Source organism: Moschus berezovskii, chromosome 16 (assembly GCF_049115385.1).
Source record: "Moschus berezovskii isolate FMDL1 chromosome 16, NW_MosBer_1.0, whole genome shotgun sequence".
NCBI lineage: Eukaryota > Metazoa > Chordata > Mammalia > Artiodactyla > Moschidae > Moschus > Moschus berezovskii.
The window spans coordinates 61,397,807-61,422,048 of NC_142475.1; the positions used below are offsets into that span (position 1 = coordinate 61,397,807).

Genomic DNA, 24,242 nt, shown 5'->3' on the forward strand with positions numbered 1-24,242 from the left:
TGTAATTTTGGCTGTGGATGTCATTAATAACCTTTAAAAGTAAGTACGTGAACTTTACATCCTATTAGTTTATAGACAGGTTGGTAAGAATCCAACATAAATTTCTGAGACTTTCCCTCCTGCAGAAAGGAAGCAGATAACTGGCCTCATAAAATGTTACGGCTGAAATCTTCCCCGCCCTTTGCTTATTGGGAGTCATTAACTCTGTGCATGGACATTAAAATCCACTCATTAATTTCTCTATGAGTAAAGTCATTCTTCAATGGTTATCCCTCTCCAAAGCTAAGCCAATAGTGTATTTTCTTCCAGAAGGAGATCTTTTGTTCTTTCTCTAAAGTTATTAAAAAATCAGGAGAAACATGAGCATGCCCTCTACAGTGGGTTTTAGGTGTCTTGTTTGAAAAAGCATCAGCTGCTTTTTCTCTTACCTGATATGTGACACCTGGCAAGCTGTTTGACTTCTCCAAAATAAAGCAGAAGTTTTCGTCAGGAAAAAAAGATGGCAGTTGTAATGGATATAAGGGCTTCCCTGGTGGCTCAGCAGTAAAGAATCCGCCTGCAATGCAGGAGCCACAGGAGACTTTGGTTCTATCCTTGGATCAGGAAGATCCCCTGGAGGACAGCTTGGCATCCCACTCCAGTATTCTTGCCTGAAAAATCCCATGGTTGGAGGAGCCTGTTGGGCTCCCTACAGTCCTGAGGGTTGCAAAGAGTCGGGTATGCCTAAAACGACCTAGCACGCATGCTCAATATGTATATACAAAAATAAATGGTGGCTGTTATTAGAATTATTTTTTAAAATATCCTCACCACAAAAGCAGTTCATCAAAGGATAAACCCTTTGGATCCCATCTCTTAAAATGAGTACTTATTTGCACATATTTTCGTTACTGTCTTCCCCTCCCACTCTTACCAGCAACCTGCCTATCTTAACTCAGATTGCCTCTGCACACTGAGGGACACTCCCCGCTCAAGATGAGAGTGCTTTCAGTTTCAGTTTCTCAGGGGTGTCACTGGAACACAGAACTGGTTCTTGATTCGGGGTGGCCTTTTACTGTGAAGACCTGGATTCAAATCCCTACTCTGCCCCCTGGGGCAAGTTCTACTTTCTAAGCCTCTGTTTCAGTTCAGTTCAGTCCAGTCACTCACTCGTGTCCGACTCTTTGCGACCTCATGAATCACAGCATGCCAGGCCTCCCTGTCCATCACCAACTCCCGGAGTTCACTCAAACTCATGTCCACAGAGTCGGTGATGCCATCCAGCCATCTCATTCTCTGTCATCCCCTTCTCCTCCTGCCCCCAGTCCTTCCCAGCATCAGAGTCTTTTCCAGTGAGTCAACTCGTCGCATGAGGTGGCCAAAGTATTGCAGTTTCAGCTTTAGCATCAGTCCTTCCAATGAACACCCAGGATTGATCTCCTTTGGAATGGACTAGTTGGATCTCCCTGCAGTCCAAGGGACTCTCAAGAGTCTTCTCCAGCACCACAGTTCAAAAGCATCAATTCTTCAGCGATCAGCCTTCTTCACAGAATGAATCCAGTACTAGCACTTACCGCAGGGTTTTTGTAAGAATTGAGTGGACTAATCTGTGTAAACCTCAGCTCGCTATGTGACTAAACATTTATTAAAATGTTAGTTATTTTCCCTCTTTAAAGTACAAATCTCAGATCTTTGAAATAACTCAAGCTTCCTGTCTCTTCTCTGCAACTGTGTCGTAAAACACAGTTTCTTAAGTGTGATATGCGGTGTCCCTGGTGTTAGATGAGATGATTCGAGGTAGTAAATAGGTGAGCATTTTGTGTAGTTAGAGGTACTACGTCATTTCTAGGGTATCTTCTGTTAATGGTGAATGATACAGCTCTTTACAATGTCCATTTATTTTTTTGAAAAGAAGATGTGAATGGGGGGAAAAAAAGGGAATGGACCTAAAGAAAAACATTGATTTAAAAAGAATACAAAAAAAGGGAGTACAGGTGGGATGTGGTTGTGACAAAGTTGTGGAGGTGGGAAGTAAGTGATGGGTGTGGCAGAAATAGCCTTTGACCTGCAGTCTGATTTTTATCCCAGTATTCCCTGGAGAAGGAAACGGTAACCCACTCCAGTATTCTTGCCTGGAGAATCCCGTGGACGGAGAAGCCTGGTAGGCTACAGTCCACGGGGTCGCAAAGAGTCGGACACGACTGAGCGACGGAACGGAACGGACGGATCCCCTTAGATTTGGGATTCAAGAGCCATTTGTGTGAAATGTGACCTTTAGCGCTTTCTGACTCTATGACTTTGGGCAAGTTAATATTTTCCTCCCTTCTTACAAATATTTATTGATGGCCTATCACATTTCCTTATCTGAAAAATACAGATGCTGCTTTTTTTTTTTTTTGCTGAAGACTCTATTTGCTGGGTGTGTCTTCTCCACCAAGCTTGCATCTGGTGCAGATAAACTTCAGTCCTTGTGTTATTCAGGACCTGTGGTTGCACATGACAGTCTCAACTTCAGCTGGCCGAGGACTGAAGGGAATTTACTGTCTTTTGTCCTCAGTCTGCAGGAAGGTTAGCGGTGACATAGCCTTGAGGACAGCTGGACACAAGGACTGCCTCCTCCACCTCTTGTTTCTGGTTCCTTGTCTCTGTTAGCGTCATCCTTTCTGGCCAGATTCTTCCGCCACAAAAGCCGTGGCGGCCCCCAGGCTTGCATCATCAGAAAGGGGCTGAATGTTACGATCCCTGTTCCCAAGCCCAGAAATCCTAGGCAGGACTGAGCTTGGCATACACCATGTTCACCCAGAGAGCAGGAGCCAGAGGAAAGCGGCAGGGCCCCTTGAACCCCACATTCAGAGCAACAGGAAAACCCGTTTTGCAGAAGGGGAGTAGTAGGTGCCTGCTGTCATCACCTTGTGCCTTCCTGCAGTGAGGAAGGCCTTACCCCTCTGTGGGCCTCAGTTCACACATCTGGAGTCTTGAGGTTTAGTTGATGTAATAGGCATGAGTGCACATTTAATGTTCTTAAACTTGATACAAATGAGTTTATGATGATGGCTGCTGTTGCTCCACATCTTCACATAACCATCCAGGGGTTCCCAGCCTGTGAATGGATCCTAGACCCTTGGGAGAGCAGAGAGGGGCTTGAAGTTGTTCTGAGGACTTTAAGTCAGCGTGCCATGAGTGTTATCTTCCACTGACTTGCTTTTGAAGTGTAATACGCACATGGAAAAGCGTACACATCCTACGTGCACCATGTGATGAATTTTCAAGTGAAACACAATTGTGTATCCAGCTCTTGTGTTAAGAATCAGGAGTGACAGTCCCCCAGAATACCCCACCCCCACCCACCTCGTAACACAGGTAGATGGCTGGAGATGTGTTGATTCATCACCTAAGAAATCATGTGTAAGCATTACCAGAATCATGGTAGCATTTTCCGTGTTGTGATTTTTAGTAAGCGGAATTTTTGAAATATCAGCATTATGTCATCAAAAAAATTTTTAACACTGAAAGTAATCCTCAAGTTAAAAGTTTGAGAAGTGCTTCGGGCCACTCTCATTTATGACACCCCCTTAAATGTTTTCTTTCTGGCTGAAGTTACCATTTGACGATGTGCTTTGTCCTCTGGGAACATGTCACATGTTTGCCTTTCTCCCTTCCTAAGTTATAGGCTTTCCAAGTGAAGGAATCAAATCTTAAGATTTATTAGGTGTCTTCTATTTTCTTTCCTGTGCATAACTTAGCACAGTTACCAGCTAACTGGTTATCCATTTCACCCAGTGTTGAGCATACGGAATAACTGCATTTATCTCAAAACTACTCGATTCCAGGCAAATCATGCCTCTGAAACGGTCCACCATTAGATAAATGTGCCAGTTTGCTGTTGCTGCAGTGCTTGGAACAACAAATGCGGTTATGAATGAGTTTTTTTTTTTCTTTTCTTTTTTAAACTTACCAAGTTTTCCAACATTTTCTCTCCCCGTTTTTCTCTTTTAGGCTCTAGACCAAGATAGAACAGCCTTACAGAAAGTTAAGAAGTCTGTAAAAGCAATATATAATTCCGGTCAAGGTAAGTACTTACCAACACGGACAGCACCAATTATATATATTTATAGATATAGTCTTGGACTTCCCTGATGGCTCAGATGGTAAAGGATCTGTCTGCAATGCAGGAGACCCAAGTTTTTCTGTTACTTGTTAGGTGCTAAGTTTATGAATGACTTTCTACAAATGGAAAACCAAGTAAGTCAAAGAAATTCAGTTCTTCTGTCTCTTCTGTCAGTTCAAGCCTGTTACTGCTTCCTAAGAAAAAGGAAGAAAAAACATTAATTGCAGTGCTAAGTTGCTTCAGTCGTGTCCAACTCTTTGCGACCCTATGCACTGTAGTCCACCAGGCTCCTCTGTCCAGGGGATTCTCCAGGCGAGGATACTGCAGTGGGTTGCCATGCCGTCCTCCAGGGATCCCCCTGACCCAGGAATAGAACCCACGTCTCTTATGTCTCCTGCTTTGGCAGGAGGGTTCTTTACCACTAGTGCTACCTGGGAAGCCCATTAATTGCAGTAGGTTTTATTTTACATTGAAAAACTTAGTAAAGTTATAGGTAATATTGCCACAAGTGACATATGAAATCTCTTTGTGTGGTTGGTCAGGCTGTAATTCAGTTAAACGAGGATCTTTTCCATCTGAAGCGTACTTGTACACATTTGGGAATCAATATTGGTGACAGGCTTCCCGTGTGGCTCAGTGGTAAAGAATGCATTTGCAATGCAGGAGATTCAGGTTCAACCCCTGGGTCAGGAAGATCCCCTGGAAAAGGAAATGGCAGCCCCCTCCAGTATTCTTGCCTGGGAAATCCCGTGGGCAGAGGAGCCTGATGGGCTACACAATCCATGGGGTCACAAGGAGTCAGACACAAATTAGTGACTGAACACCACCACCACTACCAATTGGTGACAGACGTGGGGTGAAAGTTAGGGGGACGTGGGCTGCAAGGCTAAGTGGACACCTGGACACAAACCTGCCACAACCTGCTTTGCTTGTGGCTCAGGGCAGGCCAGGTAACCTGTGTCAGCAAATGGGCTTCCCTTGTGGCTCAGCTGGTAAGGAATCCGCCTGCAATGCAGGAGAGCTGGGTTCGATCCCTGGGTTTGGAAGATTCCCTGGAGAAGGGAAAGGCTACCCAGTCCAGTATCCTGGCCTGTAAAGTCTCATGGACAGGGCAGCCTGGTGGGCTGCAGTCCATGGGGTCGCAAGGAGTCGGGCACGACTAAGCCACTAACACTTACTTACTTTACTTACTTGGTCAGAGACTTTGTCATCTTGTAGAGAAAAGTATGTTGTCAGTGGATAAGAAGAAGCAAACCGAATGGAGATAAACAGTAGGTGTCCACATGAAACGTTCGGTCCCAGCGCCCTGGGGGAGAGAGGCTTGGAAACAGAAAAGGAGTTCCAGGTCTGTGCCCCACATCTTTTGTTACTGTTATTGCAGTCATCAGCTGGCTTTCCCAGAGGTCATGTCTCCAGGAAGTCAGTTGTCTGTAACAGAAGAGAACACTTTGGGGGGAAGGCAGCAGGACGTTTGGACGGGGCAGGGCTCTGAGGTCCGGTGCGGGTGGGTTTGCCTCCTTGCTCCAACCCTAACCCGCCTCGTGATCTCCAGGTGCTTCACTGTTTGAACCTCAAGTCATCTTCTCTGTAAAGCGGGGACGGTGCTATTACAGGACTGTTGAAGGGATTTAAGTAGTTCACATCTGTAAAAGGCCTGCCACTTCCTGTGAGTTTAGTTAAGTATGATATATTCGTATTTTATTCGTTTTATATTTTATTTAAATTTATGCTCCCTATTTTGGTAAAATCATGGGGCTGAAAGGAACGTGGAACCAGGCAGAGCTCAGCCCTCAGGTACTTCCTGGTCCTCCTCACCTTATCAGAGCCGAGAATCAGTCACCTGTCACCCTTAAAGCCCCAAGCCTAGGGCAGTCTGTAATCCTAATTAACAGATTTTGTACCCTGGTAGTTTGAGACCCGTCTCTAATTTCTTTATGTCCAATAAAACACTGACTTCTAATTAAAATAATTTGTCCAGTTATCTAGTGACCAAGTGGTACTTTAAGTCTTGGCCTAGATTATACACATAATTTGTAACTTCTCTCTTAGCTTGCATCTAATGAACTCCCATGAGGTGGTAGGCCCTTTACAGATACTAGCTCTTTGGTGGAGGATGGGATAAATAACTAGGAGGTTGCCCAAGGGGCTTCTGAGGTGCTTTCATTCTTCTGTTTCTTGATTTGGACTGACCAATAAGATCATTTGGGTTTTTCTATAAGAAACTATGGATTGGTCGATCGAATCCATAGTTAAGTCTACTTTTTGATAATTCATGAAATGCTCACTTAGAATATATGTACTTTTCTACATATATGTGTGTGTATTATGCTTTATATAGAAGTAGGCTCATTGAAGCATTGACTGTGATTTGATAAAACAGAAAATAAATGGAGGTGTGTTGGACAGTCGCATATCTGTTGAGTATATAATAGAATATGAGACAAACTTTATAAAAAAACAATCTTATGTATAATATAGATCTGAGTTTGAACTGTAGCTTTATTCCTGCTTGTCAAAGTCAAGTAAATTATTTAACTTCCATGAGTTTTAAATTACCTCACCGTAAAATGAGAAAATAGCCTCTACTTTACAGAGTCTTGTACGGACAGAATGAGGGAATATTCAGGGTCCCTAACACACTGCCTGCCGTGTAGTGCCTGGCTAACACACAGTAGGTGAGGAAAAGTGACGGTAAGGCAATAGCGCGGGTGCTTTCTCTATATTAATTCAGCCTTTCTACCAGTGATGTGGAACCAGTCTGAGTTTATAATGAATGTAGTAAGCCATTTTCTGCCTCAGGAATGCATGTCAGTTCCCGGTAATGTTAATGGCTTATGCTGTGACTCATAAAGGGAGACTTCTGATTTATATCTCTGAGGTGCTGCCATGTTAGTTCTTTGCTGGGGCCTCCATGCAAGTCTTTCCTTTCCAAGAGTCCTTTCTTAGGACACATCACCCCCTTTTGCACAATGACGCGCCATTCAGCAGCTGACACAGCAGCGCTTGTGCTTGGCCCCAGCCGTCCCAGGCATGGCGATGGAATTGTCCTGCGTGTGTGGAAGGTGTAGGGTTGTGGGGTGAGTGCAGAGTCTGGTCACTGCTTCCGCTGCCCAGTGATGCTCTCCTGTGGGTGGGACCACAGCTCACTGAGCTTTGAGTCCTGTCACCTGGATTCCAGGCTGTCGTGTGTCTTCTGCCCTGGCTAATAGAAGAGTTCCTGGTCACACATAACCTTTTCAATTTAAATTAAAATTCAATTCAGGCCCTCAATGTCAGTAGCCACATTGAGTCCTCAGTAGTCACATGTGACAGGGAGCTACGATATTAGATGGTGCGGAGACAACACACCTCCATCATCCCCAGAAGAATATACCTCACACTGTATGGTAACTGTCGGTCAGTCTTTCAAGCATTAGACCAGTGAGTGTCAATCCTGCCTTTTCATTAAAATCATCTGAAGAAGGGTTTCCCCCTAGTGGGTCAGTAGTAAAGACTCCACCTGCCAATACAGGGGACATGGGTTCCATCCCTGGTCTGGGAAAATCCCACATGCCAGAGCCAATAAGCCCGTGCACCACAACCCCTGAGTCCACGTGCTGCAACTCCTGAAGTCCCATGTCCTAGAGCCCATGCTCCACAACAAGAGACGCCACCTCAATGAGAAGCTGGCACATTGCAACTGGGGAGTAGCCCACGCTTGCCAAGACTGGAGAAAGCCCTTGTGCAGCATCAAAGACCCAGCGCAGCCAAAAATAAATAATTTTTGAAAAGATCACCTGAACAACTCTTTTAAAACACAACAGCAGAGATTCCCGTAGGTCCACCCTCCAATACTTGTTCCACAGTAGGGGCCAAGTATTGGGCTTACAGCAGTATTACTCCCCAGAGGATTCTAAATGCAACTAGAATTGAGAACTAAAATTGAGAATTTGCATCGGTGGCCTGGGAACTCCTTGTTGTCGGGCCGGTATTGTGTCTTTCATGTTTGTATTTTGTGAATTTGCCAACATAGTTTATTAGCCTATCAAGTATTTATTGGGCCCCTATTATATGCTACTGTTTGGGATGTTGGGTATATTAGATAAATCAGACAGAATCTCTGCCTTGATGGTAATTTGACAGTCCGGTGGGAGAATGAGAGATGTTAATAGCAGATCATCAAGCTGGAAAGTACTTAGAAACTGGCAAATACTAAAGGAAAGCTTGCAGGATACAAAAAGGAAACCTGATGTCATTCAAAGAAGGTGCTTGGGGAATACCTCTGGAGGACTTGGCATACACTGGGTGCCCATGCCATACTAAGTGAAGCCCATCAAGCCTCTGAGGTAGGTCTCCTATTATCTCCGTTTTATGGATGATGGAGCTGAAGTGTGAAGGGCCACACCGTCCTGTCCAGGAGGCCACAACTGGCAGGGACTGGGAGGGGAGCCTGGCTGACCCCAGCGTGGCTGTCTGCAGCCACTATATGCCTGTCGTCCGCCTGACACTTGGCGGGAGCGCACCAAGCACGGGATGAGTTGCTGCTTATCAGCCGGATGGGTCCCCAGGAAATGCTCTGTCAGTGGCCATTAAACATTCACTGGTCGTGAATATTCATGAATGAATCCATCAAATGTAACCTCGCAGCATGTAACCCATGGGCTGACTTCAGTGCCTTTCAGATAGGGGGCCACAATAGCAGTTATCATCATCATCCCTGTAGCCTGGAAATGTGGGGATAAACTCAGATCTCACCCACTGCAGGGACCTGATAGGGTTTCTGCAGTCACCAATGATTACAGCATATTTAGGGTTTTTTTTTTTTGTCAACTTGTGTGAGCAGCCCTGTGACATTTAATTCTTAAAAAACAGCGAGATGAGTAAAACAGTGATGCTGCACATCTTCCCATGAGCCATACTCAGTGGAATCCAGGCCATTCCTGTCCAAGGGCTTCTGGTCTCTTCCAGAGAAGCCACAAGAGGCTGAGCCCTGGTGTCTGTTTCCCAGTGTGTTTTAATAATTTTCTTGGTTTCTCACAGTGCTTAAGTGACACAAAATCCATCTGATGTTCTCTGGAACTTCAAGAAACATTTCTGTATTTCTGGTTTGAAAATACTTAACCAACCACCTCCCCAAAACAATTTGAAAGATGGTTGAGAATGGTGAAAGGACCTACTGTAAGAGGGTATCTATTATTTTTTGCATGTAAGCTTTGTCAATAGAAGTTATAAATTAATAAGAGACCTTTTATTGGAAAAACAAATTATCTCCATGTAAGCAGTTTAGTTTGAAACGGCTTTAGGAATTTGTCTCTCTCTCTCTTACTTGTCCCTGCTGTATATGAGGAGATTGTAAAAAACAAAAAACTGAATTCTGCAAACTACTTGGATCAAGGGGAAAATTTCCAAGCCGTTCAATTCTTCTATGTTGGTTCTAAGTTTTGAAGTCTTAACAGTGTTGAACTGTGAAATGCATGGTCATTTAGAAAGTTTTACCTGGTGAATGTATTCTTTTTCTCTCTCTCCCACTAATACATGTTTAATATAGCAAGTATTTTCTTGAACCTCATAGAGGTTTTGAAGGATGTTGCAGTTCTTTGGGGCTTTTTCTTTTCAAAAGATAAAGTCTGATTCTCTTTGCCTTGAACATATGCCAGACTTAGAACGCTCCTCTATTGAAGAGAGTGTAATGGAAGTGATGCCATGTGATTTCCAAGGCCAGTTCATAAAAGAGATGGCTTCCACCTAGGTTCCCAGCTCTTCTTTTGTTTTGGAGGAAACCAGCCACCATGCTGTGAGGACACTCAAGCAGCCTGGAGGCTTTTTTTCCCCACCAAAAAGTGCCACTGAAGCACATTTTCTAGCCCTGAACCTTCAGGTGACCGCAGCTCTGACCGACATCCTGCCCTTGGTCTTTGAGTGCAACCTGAGATCAGAAGAGCTGCAGTGGGGCTGACAGTCACGGGATTTCTGCCCCCGCGAGCACCGGCATGAGTGTGCACGCAGTGGGTCCAGTGTAAGTCAGCGTGTGTCTCTGGAGAAAGAAGAGCTTACTGCACCTCAGTGCCGCTGGAGGAGAAAGTGGTACACACCGTACTTGCATGAAATGGGAGAGTCGTGTGGCTCACTCTGAGCGTGGGTGTACCAAATTTGTTTTTCTATCACATGACTTAGTTGAGTTGAATTGGTTCATTTTTTGGGGGGAACAGATGTGTTATTTAAACACACGCACATGTACAGTTCTCCTTGGCAGGAAAAACCCAGGATATTCCTGCTACTAGGTCTTTTTCTGTGATTAAAAAATAATGACTCACAAATCAAAATGTGTGTTTTATTGTTATGTGGTGGCTTCCTTAAAATTCATGCCAAGATATACTTGGAGTACATTTTAGCTTATTAGTAACACATGGTATCCGCTAGAAATCTCTGTAACGTCGTTAGTCAGAAAATTTGGGTTCTCAAATCCTTTTATTTTAGCGAATAAAGAAGTGACAGTGGTATGTCATTTGATTACAAGCATATGATAGGGAAGTATTATTTCTGAAATATCACTGGATGGTCATGAATGCTGCTGCTGCTGCTGCTAAGTCACTTCAGTCGTGTCCGACTCTGTGTGACCCCATAGACGGAAGCCCACCAGGCTCCCCCGTCCCTGGGATTCTCGTGATCATGAATAGTCCCCAGCTTTTTCAGATCAGGAAACACTTTGCTCTCTTATTGCTTCCTCTCTTATTCCCCCTTGCATTTTCAGTTATAGACGCACAGTGAGTGGTTTTACAAGCACATCTGTATTTTTTTAAAGCAAAATTAAAATGTGATATTCACCCCAGATTTTCATTTTGATAATTTTTCTGTTTTAAGAAATAGCTTGTCATATATGAGAGAATCTTAAGATTTTAAAGGGAAAGTGCTAAATTCATCAGTGGATAGGAAGTAAATCTTTATATCCAAGTAATTTCCAACTTCATTTCAGCTTTTTTTTTTTTTTTTAGTTAGCGTTTTCTCAAATTTAAAGTATAGTGTGAAGTTAATTGTAAGTAGAATCGATAATTCGGAGAAGGCAATGGCAAGCCACTCCAGTACTCTTGCCTAGAAAATCCCATGGATGGAGCAGCCTGGTAGGCTGAAGTCCGTGGGGTCGCTAAGGGTAGGACACGACTGAGCGACTTCACTTTCACACATTGGAGAAGGAAATGGCAACCCACTCCAGTGTTCTTGCTTGGAGAATCCCAGGGACGGGGGAGCCTGGTGGGCTTCCATCTATGGGGTCACACAGAGTCGGACACGACTGAAGTGACTTAGCAGCAGCAGCAGAGTCGATAATTAAGTTTAGAGTCTTAATTGTAATTACAATTAAAAATTGTAATTTTTAATCCTGTAGTTTTCTGTGGGGAGAAAGTTTTCTTAAGAATAGATAGAGGTAAAAATAGATTAGAATTTTAATGGAAAGAATGTCAAGAGGTATACGGAGAACAGTCTGTGCTTAGAATATTTTCTCCTTTTTGCCGTTTTCCAAATTGATGGCTGATAATCTGATTAAAAACTTTTTTTGAATGAAAGTAAACCTATAAATAAATAAACAAAACTAGGCACTCAGGAATAGAAGCCCTGGACAGAAAAGCTGCAAATGGCTCTTGGTGGCTGCAGTGATTTGAGCAAAGTTTAAACAAATTACTTTGGGCCTTCAAGGCATTTTGAATTCTTGTGAGTCCATCATTACTTCTTCTTCTTCTTTTAAAACAATGTTTTATTGTTATTTATTTACTTGACTGCATGAGGGATCTTTTAATTGCAGCATGTGGGACCTAGTTCCCTGACCAGGGATTGGACCGGGCCCCCTTTACTTGGGAGTGCAGTGTCTTACCAGAGGTCCCCCATCATTACTCCTTAAAAAATGAAAGCAAAATAATGGATTCCTTTAGAATGATCAAGGAAGCAGGCTTCTCTAAAAGGGAGTACAGTTATCTGGGAGAGAGTATTACTGCTCAAATTATGTAGGGATAAAATCAGAGGAGTTTTTTTAAGCTGACTTTAGAAAATTGAAGTCTCTTTCTAGAATAACCTTACAGCTTGAGGCTCTTTGGGAACTGACGGTTTTTGTATTCAGGCCATTGGCTCAAACACTCTCATTTGAAATCAGAAGCCATCTGGGGTATGTGTGTGTATGTGTATGCACTTCCTCCATTTTGCTGATCTGGAATGAATGGGTCTCAATTTTAAAATGAGTTAATATTTTATAGTGTTTGCTTACAACTTATGGGAGCATGCTTCATGAGAAATTAACTCATGTTAAATGAAATTGGGAACACTTATCCATAACCTGTAGTTCGGGTTTTTTTTAAAAAAAGCCTTGAGATGAACAAGAAAAACACTTCATTAAAGGTGACTATAAAAAAAAAAAATGTTTCTGTACCTTCATGGTCCAAGTTTGATAGAAGTAATAAATTATAACTACCTTTTATTGAGTGCCTGCTACATGCCAGGTGCCTGTTGTCACTTAATCATCTCAACAGTCCTGCATGAAAGACATTGTCATCCCCAATTTAGGGGTGAAGGGACCTGGTTTAAATTACTGGCACAGCTATTAAGTTTAAATTTAAACCTGGCTTGAATTACTCACACAGCTCGTCAGTAGCAACAAGTCTTGAAACTTATTTCCTTATCATCCCAAAGCTGCCGAGGCAGAATTGCCAAGACTATTAGCTGCCAGAGGTGAACGACTGCCGACTCAGGATCGTGCACTGAGGATTCATTCAGTGGGTGCAGAGCTCACGGGCACGCCATCTGGGAGATGGACAGACAAGCAAAAGAAGCAGTAGCCCTGTAACTTGAAAGTGCCAGATGGGCCACTTAGAAAGGGGAGCAGTTTTATTCCTTCAGACTAGAGCTGAAATTGAGGATTACCCACAAAGTATTCACCAGTTTCACTCCTGTTACTACTGTGTCCTTTGTAATTAGCCTAACTGGTACATGAACAACAGGGCACTCAGACCAGGGTATTCATATATTCTCTTACATAGGTTAAGCATGCCTCCTGCACACCATCGTTAATGTATCGTGGGTTAGTTCAGACAGGTTTGGGATCAAATACTGATTTAGCCTCTGACTGCTGGTGAGAAGCCTGTGCACAGAGAGCACTAAGCACTTGGGTCTTCGTTTCTGTAAAGGGAATAATAATTTCTGCCTCACTGGGCTGACGTGAAGAATAACACACAAGATTCAGACCCAGTGGTGGCGGTGTTGATTGCCTTCATCGCTATCAGCTCAAGGATGATAGGAGCTTTCTGAGATAGCCAGGCAAAAGTCTGGACAAACCTAGTTTGTCATTTTAGATCTGTGACCGTGGAGATGCGTGCAAGACCCTTCACCTCGCCCTCCACGCCGTTTCAGTCTTCAGTTTTCTTATTCCGAAAACGGGGCAGTAATGCCTACTTTGTGAAAATTGGGAAATATGTAAACCACTTAGTGCTGACGCTAAGACATAATGTGTGTTAGTTGCTCAGTCGAGTCCAACTCTTTGCGACCCTGTAGACTGTAGCCCGCCAGGCTCCTCTGTCCATAGGATTTTTCAGACAAGAATACTGGAATGGGTTGCCATTCTCCAGGGGATCTTCCCGGCCCAGGGATTGTACCCGGGTCTCCTGCATTGCAGGCAGATTCTTTACCCTGTGAGCCACCAGGAAAGCCCAGGACATAGTAATCAGCGATAATTACTATAATTGCAGTTAATTGTCCAAAGAAATTAATCAAAGCTAGAAAACTTTTAGCCTGTATTTCTTCAGGTTGTTTATTTATTCTTATATTCTTCTATCTTTCTGGGACTCCGGTTACTTTCATGTTAGATATCGTCCCCACAGGTCGTCAAGACTCAGCTTGTTCAGTTTTAGTCTTTATACTTTTTGTGCTTCAGTTTGGATAATGTCTACTTACCTGTCTTCAAGTTGACTGCTTCTGTCTTCTGCAGCATCTGGTCTGCTATTAGTCTCACCCAATGAATTTTTTTTTATTTGAATATTGTAGTTCTTGGATTTCCATTTAGTCCTTCTTTAGAATTTTTATCTCCTCTGTAATTCTTCATCTTTTCGCCCATTTTATCCAACTTTTCCTATACATTCTTGAATGTATTTCTTTATTTTGGGTTGTGCTGGGTCTTCATTGCCACGTCTGGTCTTTCTCTCGCTGTGGTGAGTGGAGGTCACCCTTTGCTGCGGTGCAGGGTGTCTCATTGTGGCAACTTCTCCTGTTGCGGAGCACAGGCTCTGTGCCTGGGCTTCAGTAGTTGTGGTCCACAGGCTTAGTTGCTCTATGGCACGTACAGTCTGCCTGGACCAGGGGTCGAACCTGTGTCCCCTGCATTGGCAGGTGGAGTTTTAGCCACTGTACCAGCAGGGAAGTCCTGCACTATTTACTTTTGAAATTAGTTCGTACTAAATCCAACATCAATCCTGGATGTTCATTGGAGGGACTGATGCTAAAGCTGAAACTGCAATACTTTGGCCACCTCATGCGACGAGTTGACTCACTGGAAAAGAGTCTGATGCTGGGAAAGGTTGGGGGCGGGAGGAGAAGGGGACGACGGAGAATGAGATGGCTGGATGGCATCACTGACTCTGTGGACATGAGTTTGAGTGTACTCCGGGAGTTGGTGATGGACAGGGAGGCCTGGCGTGCTGTGATTCATGGGGTCGCGGAGAGTCGGACACGACTGAGCGACTGAACTGAACTGAAATCCAACATCTAGGCTTTCTGTGGTTCTGCCTGTCTTGACTTCTTCTCTGTTGACTTTTAGCTGCATATCTTCTGTTTCTTTGCATGTCCAATAGTTTCTGTTTGCAAGGTGGACATAGTGAATTACATGTTGTAGAGACTCTGGATAGTTGCCTTTCTAAGAAGTGTGTTTATTTCAGTACACAGTTGAATTGCTGGTGATCACCGTCACCTTGACTCAACAGGCATGCGTTTGAGCAAACTCTGGGAGATAGTGAAAGACAGGGAAGCCTGATGTGCTACAGTCCGTGGGGTCGCAAAAAGTCAGACACGACTTAGCAACTGGACAACAGCCATCACCTTGACCCCATGAAAAGCTTTTTTAGGGTGAGTTTGTTTTAGTTTTGCTCACAGTCCTAGGATGCAGCTCTTCGTCCTGCTACATGGTCTGTACGCCAGAGGCACAGTCCTCAGGGACTTCAGCCCACAGTGCTGACTTTGTGGGACTTGAATTCCATACCTTACTCGGCCTAGGGAAGTGGCTGAGGCCTGCTCAGCTCTCAGCTGTTGTTCCCCACAGGGCTTCTCGAAGTATCATTCATACATGTGCAGTGCAGGACCTGCCAAGGATTTGAAGGGAAGGTATACACAGACATGCGGGCTCTCCCTTCTCTGACTTCCTCCTAAGATCCCCCCCCACCCCCGCCACTCAATTTCCGGCTGCTAACGCAATCCTGAACTCTGACCTCTGACACCTTTGCTCAGTAAAATGCACTTTCTGCAGAAGTTCTGCTCTCCTTGCCCAGCATGGACTGAGGTCTGTCCTCTGGAGAAAAGCCACTAACAGATGGTCTTTCCCAGGGCAGTTCCCTTCTTCAAAGAGTGACATCCCTGCCTCTTTCTTCATGCCTTTGTGTACTTTCCAGTGACTTCAAATGGTTGTTATTTTTATATTTTGTCCATCGTTTATCATTGTTAATGAAAGGTGCGTTAGCCTGGCAGAAGTTACTCTGTCATGTCAGGTTAGCAGCTGCAGGCCTTTAATTATTAGAATCATATATGAGAAGGTTTCCCTGGTGGCCCAGTGGTGGAGTCCACCTGCCAGTGCAGGAGACACACATTCAATCCCTGATCTGAATCAGGATCCCACATGCCATGGAACAACCAAGCACATGCAGCACAACTGTTAAGCCTGTGTCTCTAGAGCCCGGGAGCTGTAGCTGCTGAAGTCCATGAGCCTGGAGCCTGTCCTCCACAAGAGAGGCCACCTCCATGAGAGGCTGTGCACTGCAGCTCGGGAGCAGACTCTGCTCGCCACCACCAGAGAAAAGCCCGAGCAGCAGCAAAGACCCAGCATAGCCAGAAAGCTTTTTTAATTATATATGACTAACTCATTTATTATTGTATATGACTAATTCATTTATTAAGCCCTTATTGTATCTAGACCTGGAAAGAATTGACAGAACACTCTTGGCTCACAGGCGGTTACTATGTTTTAAGGCAATTCAACTTAAATCAATAAATAATAAATGCCAGTGTATGACAAGTGACTTGAGAGGTATACCTTCAACTGAGGTTAGTGGAGTCGAAAGTTGGCATTTCATTTGTTCAGTCAGAACTATTACATACCAGCGAGGTGAGTAATAGGATGAACAGGATAAGTAGTGATGTCTGTTCTCTTAAAGTTAGTTTATTGTGAAGTAAAATATATTTATCTACAGTCATACTTGATTTGAGGTTAGATTTTAAAGTCTGCCTGGATGGAAAGTAACCCATGGAGTCAAAGCAAGCCTTGAATATGCTTGGATGGCCTATAAAGTACACTGAAAATAGAACTCCTGTGATTTTACGTAGCATTGGCAGTCGTTTAGGAGCCCTGGTATTTAAAGACACGTGGTCTTTGAGCCAGTCACCCTTCGCCCAGGGAGAGAGGCCCTCCGCCAGCAGGTGGAGAGCAGGTTGGTGTGTCTCCCTGCCCCAGGGACAGGCGCTCACTGAGTGGAATGGGGGTCTCTTTGTCTCTGTCTCTCTCTCGTTCTTTCAGCTCTGCTAAGTGAAATCTCATCAGTTAAAGGCACAGATATATAACCCCATTTGTGATTTTCTGTCCTTCTCACTGACCCTTCTCACTGTTTAAAGATTCAGGTCAGTAGCTCTCTGTAGATTTTTTTTTAACTTTTTGTTTTATACTGGAATATAGCCGGTTAACAATGTTGTGATGGTCTCAGGTGGACAGCAAAAGGACTCAGCCATACACATACACGCGTCCATTCTACCCCCCCAGCTCCCCTCCCATCCAGGCTGCCTCACAACACTGAGCAGAGCTCCCTGTGCTCCACAGGAGGTCCTGTTGACCATCCATTTTAAGTAGAGCTGTGCATACATGTGGATCCCAAGCTCCGTGACTGTCCCCTCCCCCTATTCTCCCCTACCCCCACCCCCTTCCCCAGTAACCTTAAGTTCTCTAAGTCTGTGCTTCTGTTTCTGTTTTGTGAATAAGTTTATTAGTATCATTTCTGCATGTAAGGGATGTCACATGGTATCTTTCCTTCTCTGCCTGACTGACTTCACTCAGCAGGACCATCTCTAGGTCTGTAGTTCTCTTTTCAGGACCACCTTTCTCCTTTGGACAACCCTCGCTGACCACTGCAGTTAAGATTCTGCAGCCTGCCTGTACCTTACTGCTTGTTTCAAACTGCATTTGACCATGCTCTTGGATGGTTTATATCTCATCAAATTCAGATTGTTTTTTCCTGTATGATAACCACCTGGCATATCACACGTGAAGCAGCTCCATCACAGTTCTTCACGTTATACACCACCATAAGGCAGCCATGCTTTGTGATAACCTCCAGAAAGCAGTTGTCCATGTGTTGAATGCCATATGTGGTTTGGGAGCGGACAAGAATCCTAAAGTGTCTGTTCCCAGGACTGGAGGGATTTTCCAGTTGAGTCTTTAGCCCGGAAAGATAACTCCGTATTGATTTTTCTGATCCTCTGTTTGGGTATGGAGATCAAGCAAGTTGCTACTGATCCTGAAGTGTCTTTCACTGATAATCAGTCCCATGAGACAGGACACTCAGGAGCTGTCAGATGATGACTTTGTGAGGATGCCATCGCTTGCATTCACCGATGGCAGAATGGTATCCTTCCACATCTTAGATAATTCATCTAACATACACATTCTCTCCGTGGAGAATTGCATGGGGCTGCTTCTTTGCAATGCCAGGGGCTGACTTTTTTTTTTTTTTGAGTGACATTTTCTATTTGATTTTTCCCCCCATATGGAAGTGTAATGTGGATTAACATGTTTGCTGTAGAAAATTCATATTAGCTAACAGAAGAAAGTACTACCCAGCCGTGTTTCTTTTTACACTGCATTTTGTTTTGTGTATTCTCAGTCCCAGACAGCACAGTTAGGTGGTACCCAGCTGCCGTTCTGCAGCCCTCTTCCTGCTTGTCTGCCCTCAGGGTGATGTCTGTTCCAGGAGTTCTGAGATGGAGAAACCCGTCATGCTGCATTGCTGCTGGGCTGCAAGCACAGTGACGAGTGGAAACGGTGGCCCCAGTGCAGAAGAGCTGGGTGTGCCCAGGCTAGTCGTAGCTGCACATTTCTTAGCAAATCCCTTCATTTCTCAGGACCTCATTTTATTGTCTATGAAACAGAGTAGATGATCCCTACCATGTCTGTTTATGAGTTGAAAGTGAAAGTGTTAGTCGCTCAGTTGTGTCCAACTCCTTGCAATCCCGTAGACTGTAGCCCGCCAGGCTCCTCTGCCTGTGGGATTCTCCAGGCTAGAATACTGGAGTGGGTTGCCACGCCCTTCTTCAGGGGGTCTTCCCAACCCAGGGATCAAACCTGGGTCTCCTGCATTGAAGGCAGATTCTTTACCAACTGAACTACCAGGGAAGTGGTTATAAAATGAGATTAAGATTCTTTTGCCACCTAGAATGCACAGTACCTACTCTAAGGGGAGCCCATGAGGGCCAGTAAGGAATGCCTTTCCCCAGGGACCAAAACCAGAGTCCAGGCTTCCCTGGTGGCTCAGTGGTAAAGAATCCGCCTGCCAATGCAGGAGACAGGGTTTGATCCCTGATCTGGGAAGGTCCTATGTGCCTTGAAGCAGTTGAACCTGTGTGCCACAACTACTGAGCCTGTGCTCTAGAGCCTGGGAGCTGCAGCTGCTGAAGCCCACACGCCCTAGAGCCCGTGCTCCTCAACAAAAGAAGCCACTGCAGGGAGAAGCCTGCACACTGCAACTGGAGAGGAGCCCTGGCTCGCCACAACTAGAGAAAAGCCTGACCCACAACAAAGACCCAGCACAGCCAAAAAGTGAACTAAGTAACAATCAAGGAATCCAGCCTAGCCCTCTTGACTGCTTATGTATGTGTGTGCTGACGTCCTCCTCTGAATGCACTGGACTCTGTCCTTGTCGAGGGCAGGAAGACTTGTCTTTAGATTCTGCTAACATTTCCATAGAATGGGAAAGACTAGAAATCTCTTCAAGAAAATTAAAGATACCAAGCGAACATGTCTTGCAAAGATGGGCTCGATAAAGGACAGAAATGGTATAGACCTAACAGAAGCAGAAGATATTAAGAAGAGGTGGCAAGAATACACAGAAGAACTGTACAAAAAAGATCTTCACGACCCAGATAATCATGATGATATGATCACTCACCTAGAGCCAGACATCCTGGAATGTGAAGTCAAGTGGGCCTTAGGAAGCATTGCTACAAACAAAGCTAGTGGAGGTGATGGAATTCCAGTTGAGCTATTTCAACTGATAAAAGATGATGCTGTGAAAGTGTTGCACTCAATATGCCAGCAAATTTGGAAAACTCAGCAGTGCCCACAGGACTGGAAAAGGTCAGTTTTCATTCCAATCCCAAAGAAAGGCAATGCCAAAGAATGCTCACACTACCACACAATTGTACTCATCTCACACGCTAGTAAAGTAATGCTTAAAATTCTCCAAGCCAGGCTTCAGCAATGCGTGAACTGTGAACTTCCAGATGTTCAAGCTGGTTTTGGAAAAGGCAGAGGAACCGGAGATCAAATTGCCAACATCCACTGGATCATTGAAAAAGCAAGAGAGTTCCAGAAAAACATCTATTTTTGCTTTATTGACTGTGCCAAAGCCTTTGACTGTGTCAATCACCACAAACTGTGGAAAATTCTGAAAGAGATGGGAATACCAGACCACCTGACCTGCCTCTTGAGAAACCTGTATGCAGGTCAGGAAGCAACAGTTAGAACTGGACATGGAACAACAGACTGGTTCCAAATAGGAAAAGGAGTACGTCAAGGTTGTATATTGTCACCCTGCTTATTTAACTTCTATGCAGAGTACATCATGAGAAATCCTGGGCTGTATGAAGCACAAGCTGGAATCAAGATTGCTGGGAGAAATATCAGTACTCTCAGATATGCAGATGATACCACCCTTATGGCAGAAAGTGAAGAAGAACTAAAGAGCCTCTTGATGAAAGTGAAAGAGGAGAGTGAAAAAGTTGGCCTAAAGCTCAGCATTCAGAAAACTAAGAGCATTTCATCCAGTCCCATCATTTCACGGCAAATAGATAGGGAAACAGTGGAAACAGAGGCTGACTTTATTTTTGGGGGCTCCAAAATCACTGCAGATGGTGATTGCAGCCATGAAATTAAAAGACGCTTACTCCTTGGCAGGAAAGTTATGACCAACTTGCTGAGTCGCTTCAGTCGTGTCCGACTCTGTGTGACCCCATAGATGGCAGCCCACCAGGCCCCCCCGTCCCTGGGATTCTCCAGGCAAGAACACTGGAGTGGGTTGCCATTTCCTTCTCCAATGCATGAAAGTGAAAAGTGAAAGTGAAGTCGCTCAGTTGTGTCCAACTCTTAGCAAGCCCATGGACTGCAGCCTCTCAGGCTCCTCCGTCCATGGGATTTTCCAGGCAAGAGTACTGGAGTGGGGTGCCATTTCCTTCTCCAATGACCAACTTAGACAGCATATTAAAAAGCAGAGACATTGTCAACAAAGTCAAGGCTAGTCAAGGCTGTGGTTTTTCCCGTGGTCATGTATGGATGTGAGAGTTGGACTGTGAAGAAAGCTGCTCACCGAAGAATTGATGCTTTTGAACTGTGGTGTTGGAGAAGACTCTTGAGAGTCCCTTGGACTGCAAGGAGATCCAACCAGTCCATCCTAAAGGAGATCAGTCCTGGCTTCATTGGAAGGACTGATATTGAACCTGAAACTCCAATCCTTTGGCCACCTGATGCGAAGAGCTGACTCATTTGAAAAGACCCTGATGCTGGGAAAAATCGAGGGCAGGAGGCGAAGGGGACAACAGAGGATGAGATTGTTGGATGGCATCACCAGCTCAATGGACATGAGTTTGGGTAAACTCCGGGAGTTGGTGATGGATAGGGAGGCCTGGTGTGCTGTAGTCCATGGGGTCTCAAAGAGACGGCCACAACTGAGCGACTGAACTGAACTGAACTGGATATTTCCTCTGTGCTTCTGAAATTCTGAAGTCACGGATCCCTTTATAATCTGACAAAAATGGGTCTTCTCCTGAATTTCTAAAAACTTTTAACAATTTTATTTATTTATTTTAATGGGAGTATAATTCCTTTACAATGCTGTTTTAGTCTCTGCTGTACAACAGCATGAATCAACTCTTAAGTATACACATATCCCCTCCCTCGGGAGCTTCTGTCTCACCTCCCCCCCCCCCATCCCATCCCTCTTGCTCATCACAGAGCACATGGCAGAAATTCCACATAAAATATTAACCAGGAAGCTAAAGCTGGGAACCACTGAGGCCACAAGATGTACCTGAGGCCACAGACATAATGACCTAAATAATCTTTGTATCTCAGTGTGGATACTTGATGCACGTTTTTAGTGAAACCATATTTTTTTTAAGCCATATTTTTAAAGTACATCTTTTTATGAGAAAACTTGCCTCCGTTGGGTAATGGGCACTCCTGCTGTGGGAGACTTGAGTAGGAGAGGAATTTGCTCATCTCCTTTCTAGCTTTTTCAGGGGCCAGATCTAAAATTACCTCAGGAACCATCAGCAAACCAGGGCGTGATGCGTATTTGATCTGGCAGTTAGGAAGCCTGAATAATGGAGCCAGAAGACAGAACATTTCTGCTTCTGCTATAATGGAGTGATGTTCAAGTGCCGTTTAAATGCTGAGTAATAGCCCCGTGGAAGTCTGCGGGCATCTTTTCTTGGGGCTCTGTGAGTTAATGGGTCTGTCAACGCAGCAGAAATGGGAGTCTGCACGTTGCGTTTCCAGATAACACCCCCAGGGCTCGGGCAGATTCCTGCAGAAGCTCGGCTAGAACTTGGAAAGAACCGATCCAATTTCGAAATGACCTTGAAGAGGCAGGGGATGACTCACCCAAAGGGGTATGGAGAAAGGCAGTTTACCAAAAAAACAAAATGTACACAGGGCTTTTCTGTCTCCAAGGATGTTGCCTTTCATCTTAACCAGTGCAGGGGGTGGGAACAGATGGGGAAACGGAGGCCCAGGGACGTGACATAACTGTTCAGTATCAAGTGGATGTTGTATCTCAGAAAATACAGACTCTTAAGTCCAGAACTCATCCCCTAGTCACATGGTGTCTTATGAAATTAAAACAGGTTGTTTTCGGGGTCACAGGGCAGGTTTGCTGGCTTCATGGATTGGTATGGCAAAAGAGATCTGACCCCATGTGATAATGAACGGGAGTGGAAGGCAATGCTTTTAAACTTGGCATACCTGGTTCTGGACCAGAGACAGTGAGCTCTGGAGAGACCCAAGGTCCCCTGTTAGTCTCTTTTTAACCCCTGGGTACTTGATGGTGCCTTGGCAGTAGGCTGTTACCTCTTGCCTGAAGCGTACTTTACCCTAAATCAGCTTGTTAACTATATATTCTTTAGGTTGCTGCTCAGGTACCATCTGTTATGAAGCCTGATATGCTCCATTCAAGTTCCATCGTGTGTTCATTTATCAGATATTGAATGGGTACCTACAACCGACTATGTTAAATAGTAATATATTTTCATACAACAGAAGGGAAATAAAATTAGAACTCTTCCTTGTGCTGTACAAATGCATCCACTGCTGATGAATTGACTGTTTAAATATTAAAAAGAAAAGTAAATTAATACTGGAAGGTTTAGAACATACTTTAAATAATGTTAGAACCCTTCTTTCTGCTGTATGAACAAATAACATTGCACTGGATTAAAGACTTAGATGTTTAGAAAAAGTGCTGAACATTAGAAGGGTTAAGGAGTAGAAGCAACACAGGAAACTCTATAAAGTCTTTTGAGTAAAGATTGATATATTTGGGACTTCCCTGGTGGTCCAGTGGCTAAGATTGTGCTCCCCATGCAGGGTCCCCAGATCAGGGAACTAGATCCCACGTGCTGCAACTAAGAGTTTGCATGCCTCAACTAAAGATCCCACATGCCACAATGAAGACCCAGTGCAACGAAATAAGTATTTTTTAGAAATGGGGATATTTGACTACATGAAATTTCAAAAGTTCATGGCCACAGGCAGCATTGAAAAGTGAAAGAAAAGACAAATGGGAAAAAAACTATGCGTGACAAGTATTACAAAAAATTGCCACCCCTTAGGCAAAACAGTCTTTTTATAATAGATATGAATTATGATAGGGTTTATTATAGGTTATTACAATTGAAATAATTAGATTTAATTGTATTGAATTTCTCAATCTCTTTTTAGTAAGGAAAAAGCAAGCCATGGAGTCTTATGTAATACCACATTTTTTTTTTAAGTGAATTAAGAAAGAGGAGAAAATCTGTATGTGTGTGTATATTTTTTATGTGTAGAAAAAGTTTACAGATTATTAACTTGGCTTGTTTCAAGGAGATAATTGAAGAAGAGGAAATAAATAATAATTTCTATCTTTATACATCTCTATAGTACTATATGGATTATTTTTGTAATTTTAAAAACAAATGGAATTAATTTTGTGCAAGTATGATTTGTGCTACCAGGTATGTGTAGTATAGTGTAAAAGAATTTATTGCTTCCCCCTCTATGCCAGCACTATAATTTATGACATGTATTACATGGCTTTTTTTTTTTTATTGTAGTTATAGTTCATTGTTTTTTCACCCCTGGCCCATGGCCCATGCTGAGTCTTCTTTTGAAGGAAGAAAGAAGACTTGTTCCGGGAGAATTCGCTATAGGCACTAAGCATTTTACTGAGCACTAACTTGTACATCAGTCTCAGTGCTGGGAACTGGTTGCATAACAACAGATTATACAAGGCTAGGAGCCTGGGTGTTGCAAGAGGTTGAGAAGGAATGACAGGCTTGCTTGGAAGGTCACAGTTGCATTTGATCTTGAAAGAGGAAGGCTAGGCCTGGAACTGTGATGAATTTGGTGGACTGGGAACTTGGGCTAGGTTGTATAACTGTAGTACAGTAATACCTCTACTTAAACTGTCCTCCTAAAGAT

At 44.0% G+C, this 24,242-nt stretch overlaps 1 protein-coding gene across 5 annotated transcripts in view; it reads left to right on the top strand.

The window, feature by feature from the left end:
* Positions 1 to 24,242, top strand: part of ASAP1 (ArfGAP with SH3 domain, ankyrin repeat and PH domain 1) — a 357,541-nt gene that overhangs the window by 211,802 nt on the left and 121,497 nt on the right. For 4 of the 5 annotated variants that reach the window (XM_088844856.1, XM_055431746.2, XM_055431745.2 and 1 more), the window contains one exon: positions 3,976 to 4,048. In XM_088844856.1, the coding sequence (XP_088700982.1) occupies positions 3,976 to 4,048 (73 nt within the window). Of the gene's footprint in view, positions 1 to 3,975; positions 4,049 to 24,242 lie in introns of those variants that run through there. The other variant, XM_088844855.1, reaches the window with a different exon arrangement.